This window comes from Eptesicus fuscus, chromosome 13, assembly GCF_027574615.1.
Source record: "Eptesicus fuscus isolate TK198812 chromosome 13, DD_ASM_mEF_20220401, whole genome shotgun sequence".
Taxonomy (NCBI): domain Eukaryota; kingdom Metazoa; phylum Chordata; class Mammalia; order Chiroptera; family Vespertilionidae; genus Eptesicus; species Eptesicus fuscus.
Genome location: NC_072485.1, coordinates 46,869,990 through 46,882,524, shown reverse-complemented (window position 1 = coordinate 46,882,524; position 12,535 = coordinate 46,869,990). Strand labels below are relative to the sequence as shown.

Here is a 12,535-nt window from a genome sequence, read left to right as displayed (position 1 = left end):
TCAAGTCGAGCCAACTGTGGCCAGACAGGCGTGGGCAAAAGTAGGTTTACAGTTGTGAGTACACATAAGTTAATAAGCCTATTGTAATCATCATAACCTGCATGTCTTTTTCCATTCGGACAACTGTAAGCCTACTTTTGCCCATCCCTGTGTAAAAATGCAGACAATAATGGCAGATTTTCTGGTTTTTCAAAAGAAGCCAAAAATCTGAATTTTTATTAGTATTTTATTTGTACACATCCAATTTTTAAAATGTTTGGCAACTGATTCAAATTTTTTACACTAAAGGAAAGGCCAAATGAGATTTTTTTTTTGCAAACAACCAGCTTATGTCTTTGGGTATAAACTTTTTTCCCAGGAGAAAGTGAGGAAAGCTGTTGTTAGCTACACATGGTGAGTGGTGGGAAGAGCTGGTTTGAGATACAAGAACTCTGAGCACATCTGGAGACCAAGGCAGCTGTTTAGAGGACACGGTGAAAATGCTTCCACTGGATCCAGCGATGGACCTGCTCCTTTGTTGCTGAGGGTGGAAGAAGCCCAGGGGTAGGAAGAGGGAGTGAGTGTTCATCTTTATTTGCTCACAGCTGGGCACACTCTTGTGAAGATGGTCAGTAGTGACCCTTCCTACCTTCCCAAGTCCTCAGAGAGTGGCTGTAGGATGTGTTTTTATACTTATGGGTATATAAGATCAGCCTAAAGCACTTTTGGAAAATGCAGATTCCTAAGCCCCATCCCACAGATTCCCATTTAGGAGGTGCAGGTGGGGCCTGGGACTCTGTATGTTTAACAAGCACCCCATCGATGTCAAGGGACGTCAGTGGACCAGGGAGTCAGGAAGAACCGAGTCCATGTTCCTGCTCTGTTCCTTCACTAGGTGAGGGATCTTCAGCCAGTCATTGAATCTTTCTGAACCTAAACCTCCTGATTGGAAAAACAGTTCTGTGTGAACTACTACCTTGAGGAATGGTGAGGACTGAGTTAGAAGATGCCTGGAGGCCATACAGGGTCCTGGATCAGGGCTGGGGCACCGGTGCAGGCCACCTGGGCTCAAATTCCTGCCCTGCACTCTAGCTGTGTGCCTTGGGCAAGCTGTTTAACTGCTCAGTGCTTTGGTTTCCTCTCTAATGAGTAAATAATAATAGAATCTACTTCATAAGGTTGTGAAAAGGGTTGAATGATTTAAAACATCTGAAGTGCTTATAACTTCAGCTGTATCTTCTATATATATAAAAGCCCAAGCTACCGTCCGACCATTTGACCATTTGACTGGTCGCTATGATGTGCACTGACCACCAGGGGGCAGACGCTCAACACAGGAGCTGCCCCCCTGGTGGTGAGTGCACTCCCACAGCTGGAGCGCAGCTCAGCGAATGACGGGGACCAGATGCTGGGCTCACGGCTGGGGAGCATGAGCCTCTCCCACGGATACTCCCCTTGCATGCCCCTCCCCCTGCATGCCCCTCCCCCATCCAGACCGGACTGAGATCAGGACCGGCATCAGGACTGACTGGGCGGGAGCCTGCGGCTGCTTCTCGGTCATGGGTGTGCTGGCATCGCCCTAGGACGGGCACGCGAGACCGCAGCAGAGTGGCAGCGGGCCTACTGAGCAGCGGGAGCAGGCGCAGTGGGGCTGGGATGAGCAGCCTGGGCTCGGGCTCCTCCTCCCCAGCCACCTGCCACTTTGCACACTGCTACATCCCTCGGGGGATGTTGGACTGTGGGTTTCGGCCCGATCCCCGCAGGCCACGCCAAGGGACCCCACCGGTGCATGGTGCATGAATCTGTGCACCCGGCCTCTAGTAATTATATAAAGATCTAGCCTAGCCGGTTTGGCTCAGTGGATAGAGCATCATCCTGTGGACTGAAGGGTCCCAGGTTCGATTCCGGTCAAGGGCACATGCCTGGGTTGCAGGCTCGATCCCTGGGTTGCAGGGGCGTGCAGAAGGCAGCCAATCAATGACTCTCTCTCATCGATGTTTCTCTCTCTCCCTTTCCCTTCCTCTCTGAAATCAATAAAAATATATTTTAAAAAAAGAGCTAGCAGCATGTCTCATAATAAATGTACCTTTGCTTTTCCTTAGGTCCAATTGCAGTGGGTGACCAATAGTTTAAGGCTGCTTACTTCAAGCACTTAACTTGGCACGAGGCTGGTGCAAGTAAAGAGTATCTCACTATGAGGCCGTCCTTTTACTTGACCTTTGACCTGACTTTTCCCCCTTTACAATGAGTTCCTCCAGGGCAGGAAGGTGTCTGTCCATTTTTATATCTTGGACCTTGCACGTGCCTAGCATAGAGTAAATGTATTGAATGGCAGTGCCATGGAGTCTGAAAAACAACTCACGCTTGTGAATGGAGAGGTTGCCCCTCCCCTCCCCAAATACCTAGAGAAGCATAAGCTGGGGAAAAAAACCCGTTTCCTATTAAGCTTCTGTGTGCCAAACATAACAACCATGTGAGGTAGGTCCTTTATTATTATTGCTCTTACCGTGAGAAAGTTGAGTCTTTGAAACGTCACTTAAGTAGCATTGGTAGAGGCAGGGTTGGACTTAGTTATCTAACTCCGGATCGGGTGTTCTTCCCACCGCACCTTAGGTGCCTGGGACTGGGGTCTGTGTCACAACGCAGAGTGTGTAGAAAAGTTCTAGAGGTACCTTATTATGTTCTTTTCTCTGCTTGTACCTCTTCAGATAGTTTATAATTTGTCAGAGCTGGGGTTTTGAGCAACTCGTGATGGGTGGTAGATGCTAATTCAGTAATTCCATTTTCCCAAACATGCAGTTTCTGTCCGGACTTGGCCATGGATGGGCCTGGGAACAACAAAACAACCCTTGCTTCTCTAGACTATTCTCTCACCCTGATAGATTGGGCCTATAGAGAGCAGGTGGGAGGGAGGACAGTGAGGAGAATATATTTTTCATCTATTCTTCTGACTTAATGGGCCCTCTGGGGTTCTCAGCAGTGCCTGCCCATGATGCCTTAACTCCTAGGCCCTGCTCTTGCAGAAGTGTGACCAAGAGTCCCTGCCATGCCTGGTAGCAATTTTGATTCATTCCTCGCTTGGTTACATCCTCACAGCATATTTCTTCTTGGTCCAAGCAAACATCAGAATCATCTACATTTTTCCTTCTTACCAAGTTGGCTCTGTTCTAATTTCAGAGCAGTGGCTCCACCCTCCTTACATTGGGAATTCAGGGAAAGAGAATATGTGTTTCATCCTGTTCTTTTAAGATATTTCCATTTTCACTCTTTCCACACGTCTTCTGCCCTTTCCCTGGGGGCTTGCCCTGGAGCTGCTAGAGCATGTCCAGTGTTGTTTGGATGGTTACATGGTTATTGCGACCATTGTTACCATGGGCACAGTTGAACACTTGTGCTCAGCAAGTTGATTCCTTGTAACACTGTGTCCCCTGAGGACCCTGAACACTGGCCTGGGAAAGCTTCCAGAGGCTGCCTGTTCTCTCCCTTCTTTCTCTTACACACACAGCCATATGTCAAGCACTTAACTTGGCATTGGCTGGTGCAAGAAAAGAATATCTCACCAGCCCGGCCGGTGTGGCTCAGTGGTTGAGCTTGACCTAGGAACCAGGAGGTCACAGCTCGATCCCCAGTGTGGGGTGTGCAGGAGGCAGCCAATCAGTGGTTCTCTCTCAGCATTGATGTTTCTGTCTCTCCCTTTCACTCTAAAATCAATAATATATATATATATATATATATATATATATATATATATATATACACACACATATATATATACATACATACACACACACACACACTAGAGGCCCAGTGCATGAAAATTCATGCACTGGATAGGGGGGTCCTCAGCCCGGCCTGCCCCCTCTCACAGTCCGGGAGCCCTCAGGGGTGGGAGGCGACCCAGTGATCAGGGGAAGGCGACGCCCCATCACACCTCTGCTGCTGCCACTGCCGGCAGCACAAGCCTCGGCCGGCCGTGGTTTCCTGAGCCTTGGGCGGCCCTGGGTGGCTGGGCAGCCGCCATCTGAGGCTTGCCTGTGCCTCGGGCTAGCCCTGGGTGGCTGAGGGGCTGTGGGGACTGGGGGACTCCGGAGGCAGGTGCACAGAACATCATGCCTGCTGCCCTGGCAGGGCTGAGGGGACTGGGCGCCACCATCTTGTGGCTGAGGGCACTGCCATCTTTGAGGGCGGGGCAGTCAATTAGCGTATTTCCTCCTTATTGGCTGTGGGCGCTGCCATCTTTGTGTCATGTGAGGGTCAATTAGCATATTCCCTCTTTATTAGATAGGATATAAAAAGAATATCCCACCAGAGCCAGTGCACATAGATGCTCTGGTGGCAGGATTGGCTCCTCCTTTTTCTCCTCCTCCTTTTCTTCCTCTTCTTCATCATCATCATCATCATCATCGCCATCACTAACTGTATACTTCCGTTTTTAAACACTTTCCCCGCAACAGATAGGGATGGCTTTTCTCTGCATTATGAAGGATAAGAGTGAAGCTCAGGGTTGGTTTCCTTCTTCTTAAAGCATCCGTAGTATTCATTGCTATCACCGATAGATAATCGCCCTTATTCCTGCTGGCCGCTTCCTCCCTTTCCTTTCCAGCTCCCACTCCACCCACTCGCACCATCCTCAGAACCACAACCCTGACAGCTTCTGTGACGTTAAAGAAATTAGAGGTAGAGCATTTCATGTTGAAATTAGGAAAGAAGTATAAATGATATAAAGAATTAAGGTCTGGCTTATTTTAATCATCAAGACCACGACTAATTTGCACCAAGGTAATAAATAGATGGCTTCTGGGATTAAGGCCATTAGTGACCATAAATAAAAATGTTTAACTCTCACATTGAAATATACTTGATTTTGGTCAATGTGATGAGAATGCCCATCAGAGTGAGAGAACGACCGCTCCTGAGTTGTTCAGCTTGTGTGAAGGTGGTGTCAGCCCAGCCCAGACTGCTCATTCACTGTGGTTGTCTCACAGCCACTCTCCAAGGCACTTAAAACGGGTTATTTTTTTTGCCCTTAAGTTTGATTTTGACATCTAAATTGAGATATTTACCTACTATAAAATTTACTCCCATAAAGTGTATAGTTCAGTTGTTTTTAATATACTTACAGAATTGTGCAACCATCGCCATTATCTAATTCTAGAACTTTTTTTTCACCCCAAAAAGACTGCTCATTTAGTCACTCCTCATTCTTCTACCCTCAATCCAACCTCAGCAACCACTGATATACTGTCTGTCTCTATAGATTTGCCCTATTCTGGACATTTTTAAAAAATGGCATTAGGGATTACCCATGTTATAGAATGTATAATGTATCAATGCACTTTATTCCTTTTTATGTGTGAATAATATTCCATCATATGTATATACCACATTTTGTTTATGCATTGATCTGTTGGTGGTCATTGCATTGTTTCTACTTTTTAGCTATTATGAATAATGCTGTTATGAACATCTGTGTACAAGTATTTGTCTGGACCTAATGTTTTTATTTCTTTTGGGTATATCCCTAAGAGTGGATGGTGATGGTCTTCTGGTAACTGTGTTTAACTTTTTGAGGAACTTACAAAGTGGCTGCACATTTTGAATTAAGGTTCCAGTTTCTCCACAGCCTCACTAATACTTGTTTTTATCTGTCTTTTTACTGTCATCCTAGTGTGTGTGAAGTAATTCCTCGTTGTAGTTTTGATTTGTATTTCCCAGTGTTCAATATATTGAACATTGTTTCACGTGCTTATTGGCCAATTTTATTTCTCTGGAAAAATGTCTATTCAAATCCTTTATCTGCTTTTTAATTGAGTTATTTGTATTTCTGTCAAGTTGTAAGAGTTCTTTATATGTTCTAGATACAAGTTCCTTAACAAATATATGATTTGCAAATAATTTCTCCCATTCTATGGTGTCTTTTTACTTTCCTATGGTATTTCTAACAGCACAAAGGTGTTTTTTTTAAAAAATTTTGATATAAATCAGTTTATGTCTTTTTTTATTGTTGTTGTTGTTGCTTGTGCTTTTGGTATCACAGCGAAGAAACGGTTGCCTAACCCAGTGTTACAAGATTTACCTCCATATTTTCTTCTAGGCATTTGCTTTTGTGGTTTTAATTCTCATAGTTGGGTCTGTGATCCATTTTCACTTAATTATTTTGAATGGATGAGGAGAGGGTCCTACTTTATTCTTGCACAGATGAATATCCTAGCACCATTTCTTGAAAAGCCTCATTCCCTGTTGAATGGTCTTGGCATCCTATGGTCAACTGGTTGAAAATCAGTTGACCATAAATGTATGGGTTTATTTCTAGACTCTCAACTCCATTCCATTGATCTCTGTTTCTGTTCTTGTGCCTGTACACACTGTCTTGATTGCTCTGACTTTGTAGTATGTTTTGAAATTAACAAGTCTGAGTGAGTCCTCCAACTTTATTCTTCTTCAAGATTATTTTGGCTGCTCTCAGTCGCTTACATCGCCGTGAGATTTTAGGGTCGCCTTGTCAGTTTCTGCAATTGCTGAGTATTCTGTTCAATCTTTAGATCACTTTGCTGAATGTTACTAACTTAACAATTTGTGTTTTTAAATTCAGGAACATGTTATGTCTTTCTGTTTATGTATGTGTTATTTAATTTCAATGATGTTCAGTAGTTTGTAGTGTACAAGTTTTGCACTTCTTTTGTTAAATTTATTCCTAAGTATGTTATCCTTTTTGCTGCTATTGTTTTTCCTGGTGTTTATTTTCCTATTGTTCACTCCTAGTGTGTAGACATCAAATTGATTTTTTAAAATATTACTCTGAAAAAAAATATTACTCTATCTTGCAAACTTGCTTAACTTTATATATTAGTTTAAGAGTTTTTTAGTGGAATTCTTAGGATTCTCTACATACAAAATCATACCATCTGCAAATAAGATATAATTTTACTTCTTCCTTTCTAATCTGGATGTACCCTTAAATTTTAACCTTTTTCTTCCTTGCATTATTTTAGCATAAAATAATATTCCTTAAATATATTAGGTAGCTGTATATGGTACATGAATGGACAATTTTCATTTTGTAAGTACTTAAATACCTAAATGTATGTTAATTTTATTCTAATGAGTATTAGGAAAAAATACTATAGCTTATTATTTTATGGTGTTGGCGCAAATGTCACTTTATCAGAATATTCTTACCTGAACATCCTATTGAAAAGGACAGACCTTTCTTACTCTCCCTCTGTCTTGCTTCATTTTTTTTCCTTCATATTATGTACAAATGTACACTTATGTGCCACACACCTGTCACACATGCATGCTCATCATCTGTTTCTCCCCACCAGGATGTGAGTAAGCTCTGTGAGGGAAGAGGCTTTCTTTCTTTCTTTGCTGGATGGCAGTGCCTAGGACATGGGCGCTCAGTACATATTTGTTGAATGAATGATTCATTATTTAGAACATTTTGAGAAAAGCAAGTCAATTTTTAGTTGATTCAAGAAAAATATTGGATAAAGTAGTTGTTCAGGAGGTAGACCGATATGGCAAAATTTATAAAGGCTGTATGGCATGCTAGGAATTTGGGAAACTCTAACTTAAATGGGAAGAGGTAGGATGGAGATGGAGTTTTCATCATTTTCTGTGAACTGTTGTCTGTTAGACTCTTTTCCCAACCCAGATCAGGGGTCCTTTGAGGCTCCTAAGCTATAACATGTGGGATTAAATATATGTGGGAAAGTGGTTCCTACCACCCGCCACAGAAACCCTCCTGGCAGTGTTGAAGGTCGTCTGGAAATGTTTGAGGTGCTTTTCGCTGCCCGTGGAAACTTGGCTTATAGGCCGTGTCTTTGCAGGGCTCTGGGTTTGCAGAGAGCCGAAATGACCATGACTGCCAACAAGAATTCCAGCATCACCCACGGAGCTGGAGGCACTAAGGCGCCTCGGGGGACTCTGAGCAGGTGAGTAGGGGAGCATTGCTGGGGAAATGGGGCTCACTGGAGGGGTTATCAAGGGCCAGCCAAATGGCCTGGGTCCTGGGTAGGATCCTTGCCCAAATGTAAGTGATTATCCTCATGACTCTGACAGTCTCCAGGTAAGTAGTCTGGGCCCAGCTCATGCTGACCACAAAGCGAAAGTAATCTCTAATGTATGTATTATTTTCTAGTTCTGTAAGTCTCCATAGGAGAGAGCAAACAGGGACCGTGAAACAAACTTTGCTTTGTGCTGTTGGAGGAGCCTCGAGCTCTAGGAAGGGAGCCAGCAAGCAGCAGCTGGTGTTCTTCTGGATGGATCTTTTTCCCAAAGTGGGGACAGCTGGGGGCTACCCCTGAGCTGGGCTGTGCTATAGCGAGGGAGGCTGACCACAATAGGGGACAGGGGGAGGCAATTATGCACATTAGCACAAGTTCAAGCAGAAGTCTAGGTCTACAAGAATTTAGGCTGGGCTGCAGACAAAGCAGGTTCGGGAATTTTAGTCAGCGGAACCTATAATCTACTTTGTTGGTTTTGTCTTCTTTTTAAAAGTTTGAATGTTGGACCATAACAAAACCACGATTTTGGACTCATAGAACTGACTTTAAATCCAAGCTTTAACTACATTCCAGAATGTGAGATTGCAGGGTGTTTTCTTTTGTCCTCTAAAATCTTGGTTACTCCTCTGTAAAATAATAATAGTACTTATGTCACAGAGGTGCTGTGGGGACTGACATAGTGTATGTCAGTGTTTAGCATAGTGTCTGGCACAAAGCCGCTCAGTAAAGGTTAGGTCCCTCCCTGTGATGGGATAAAAGCTTCCAGAGCTGGCAGGTAGATGTCCAGCGCTCGCCAGGGCTGCTCAGGTCTTGGCTAAGGCTGGATGCTGATGTCCTAGAACAGTGGTCGGCAAACTGCGGCTCGCGAGCTGCGGTTTGCCGCTCTGTTGACTAATGAGTTTGCCGACCACTGACCTAGACTCTCGATTCCAATAATTACAGGCTGTTGTTGTTGCTTGTGATTAAGCCCCTATCCCAGTGGTCGGCAAACTCATTAGTCAACAAAGCGGCAAACCGCGGCTCGCGAGCCGCAGTTTGCCGACCACTGTCCTAGAAGAAACTCCAGGCTCCTTTATTAAAGCCACGTACCTTTCATAGTCTCTTCTGCTGAATCTGAGGTAGGCAGATTGGGCTTTTGGTACCTCCGCCACTAGAATGGACACCTAGCTGTGAGAAGGATCTCAGTTTAGGGTGGGCTAGGGCTGTTCCTGTCCGGGCTGTGCAGTGTCAGGCTGAGTCCAGTGGGGTGCAGCACCCTCAGATCTGGCTAGAGGTGGTGATAGACATTTGATTCATTTCGAGCTGGAGTCTAGATGTGGCCTGTGGAATGGGGTGCAGGATATAGCCCCTGGGGAGTCACTGGCATGGATGAGGCAGGAGTTCCCTACACCACACATGTAGGGTTTGGTCCCAGTGGAAATGGTCTGGGTGGGCTGTGCCAACCAATGGAGACTGGCAGGTTCTGACTTGTTAAGTACCTAAGAGCTTGATACTTAGACAAACAAATTGAATATTCACTCTGTGGCAACAAGACCAATAAGAACACCCTGCCTTCTGCCCATGTACCCTTTCTAACCTAGACTAGAGTTGCTTGCATGCTGAACTGGGAAAGGCTGAGAATGACAGGATCCGTCAACTTCTTGGGTAAAACAGATAGAAAAACTGACTTCTCCCAGGGCATGTAGTGGCCAAGGAGGAACAGGTGTAAAGCTCAGAGTCTTCGTCTCCCATTGTCTACTTTTGGGGAACCACTTTGCTGGGTTCTCACCAGTCTGGTGGCAGATGGAGACTGGGAAGTAACTACTGTTCCCATAATGAGAGACTGTAGAGGTGAAATAAATATTATATATGATTGTATGGTTTTATTATTAATTTTTGAAGAAATAGTATATTTAGAACCTGAATTAGAAATTACCAGACCCAGTAGCCCTGTTCATTTTTTCTTCTAATTTCCACAATGTGGAGGGGTAGATGCATTGTTTATATCAGTCACAAAGCAGAATCAGAACTACTGATGGTTCCCCAGTTTCTATTTGGAATGCATATCTACGTGTTTTAAACATTTTTAGAAACTGCTTTTTCTTTAGCTTCCCAGCCTGCTTGCCGTCATAACAAGATGGGTGGTGTTTGTAAATATCTGAGCCTCTGATGTGCCTAAAAAAAGCATTTTCCAGCCTCCCTTCTAAGTCTTCCTTTCCTTCCTTCCTTCCTTCTGTAGCGTTTTCGCTTCCTTCCTTCCCTCCCTCCCACTCTCCTTTCCTGGGCTTCTGGTGTGGAGTCACAGGCCGCTGTGGCTAGTTACACACCTCTCTCAGAAGTTGCTGCTGCTGGACTGGAGGTGTCATTTTGAAATTGCCATCTGATGGTTTCTCTGGCTGCCTTCACCCCCAGCCTCTTGGGGGGGTGTTCTTTGGGCTGTAGGGCAGTAAGTCACCAGTTCATTGAGGAAGTCGTTGCCAGTGAACCCTGAGGGCTTTCCTCCTGTGTGCCAGGCTCTGTGGTAGACAGTAGGGAACAAAGAGGGACAATCCATGCTCTTTCCTTAAAGAATTTACAGCTTGGATTGGTGACCTTGGCACCTGAATTTCTTAGTTCGACCTTTCAGTAACCTGGGGCCCTTTTATCATTGCCAGCCCAGGAAAAGACTCCCTGGTGTGACTGACAGAAACTTTGATTGGGGAGTGCAGGGGTCCTAGGGCCGTGGAAAGCTGGGCCTTTGACTCCCAGGCTGCCTTGGGGACCTCTACATCATGTACATGGAAGCAGAGGAACCCAATGTACTCACAGGCATTTATATCTAGATTTGGGGACAGAGTGTCCTCTGGGACATGGGAAGCTGGTGTAAGGCTGATGGGACCCTGTAGAAAGTCAATATATGTATTTGCAAGGTTGTGTCCTTAATTTGAATCCGACTTCACCTGGTGCTACAACTAAGCCGATATGGGTTAAAGGTCATGAACTCCATTCCATTATTAGGTTTTTACGGGTGTTCTGCTAATTTATATTCTTTCTTTTCCGTTGTAAGCTCAGTCTTGATTTGACAAGATATATACGAAGGAGATGGAACTCTAAGCCTTTTCATTTGACCACCAAAGTTTTGTTCTTTGCTCTGTTTTGGTCTCTTGGAGTAAGTTTCCCTTTCTCTTTGTTGATGAGGATTCACCCTTAGTTGCCAGATACGCCCTGCCTACAGCTGTAACTACTCCAGCTCAGAAGATTTGGTTGTATCCAATTCTGGGTGTTGGAGGGGGTATTCTCAAAGCTCCTCTGAATTCCAGAGGTCAGGCTTTCTGATGTTGGTGCTGATGAGCTGGGGATGACTGGAAGCAGCTTGGTGCCTTGCAAACAAGGAAGTGTTATGTTTATAGCGAATTCAGCCACCTAGCTGGTGTGAACTTTGCCAGTTGCTCTCAGGAGATTTCACATGTGCTGTACTAGTAAGACCTGGCAGGCCGCAGGCGCTGCTCTCAGAAGACTTGTGATGCCTGCTGAGTTCCTGAACAGCTTCTTCACTGTGAAACTCCAGCACCTGGGTCAGTGCAACTTCCAGCAAAGGCTACTACTGTTCTGAGGCCTCGTAGTACCTTCCTAATGGGTCTTGTTAACTTTGAACTCCCTTTCCATTCAGTCCATAGATGTTAAGAAAGGCAGAGCTGAAAAGGAACCTTAGAGTTCATTCAATCTACTCTACCCATGTTACAGATTGGGAAACAGATGCAGAGAAGAGAAGGTACTCCCCAAGGATACAAAGCTAATGGGAGGAAGAACTTAAGGCTAGCTTGCTTGATTCTTCTGTTAATTTTTAACACTCCATTCGCCTCCCTGTAAACATTATTGGAAGCTCCCTGCTCAGAAACTACTGTTGTCCATGATACGGTGGAACTTGGCCTGGCTGGTGTGGCTTTCACGAGAAGCTCTGGTCTTTCTTCCTACCTTTCTTACTGCTCTCTAACGCAAACCTTACATTCCTGCCAGTCTGGATGCAAACGATGTTCTGTCCCTCCCAGCGCTTTTCCTGATCTCCCAGTTAGGAAGGATTCCTCTCCCTTGGAATTCGCTCCTAGAGCCCTCAGATTGGAGTGTGCAAATGGCACTTATCAAATAGGGGCTCATATAGTGGGTGTCTGTGTGGGTCTCATTTCCCAACACAACTGGACCTCCTTGCAAGCACAGTAATACTCTTTTGGAATGTTAGAGTTGGAGGGGAATCTTGGGATTCTTTGGGCCCAGTTGCTTGATGTTACATATGAGGAAGTTAAAGCCCACGTAGCTAATTGACAGTGGAACCATAATTTCAACTCACATGTGCAGGTTTCTGTGCAAAGGAGGCCTTAGTTGGTGATATGGTGAAGTCCAGAGAGGTCTTGAGACCCCACTGCCAAAGTGGGTACAGATCTGAACCCTGTGCCTTAGATTTCAGGAAGAGAGTAAGCGCCTACAGGGAAGAAAAATCTCTTGAGAATAGTGACTGTGGGTAGAAGATAGTATTGCAGAGCCTGTCCTGGCCATGGCAGACCATCCCTCGGAAGGACCCGTGGTTTTAGTTC

The 12,535-nt window shown here is 44.9% G+C and overlaps 1 protein-coding gene across 4 annotated transcripts in view; it reads left to right on the top strand.

Moving 5' to 3' along the window:
• DENND2B (DENN domain containing 2B) overlaps nucleotides 1-12,535 on the top strand; it is a 173,296-nt gene that overhangs the window by 115,325 nt on the left and 45,436 nt on the right. For all 4 annotated transcript variants that reach the window (XM_054724618.1, XM_008151058.3, XM_054724619.1 and 1 more), the window contains one exon: nucleotides 7,812-7,916. In XM_054724618.1, the coding sequence (XP_054580593.1) occupies nucleotides 7,837-7,916 (80 nt within the window). In that variant the 5' untranslated portion in view covers nucleotides 7,812-7,836. The remainder of the gene's footprint in view (nucleotides 1-7,811; nucleotides 7,917-12,535) is intronic.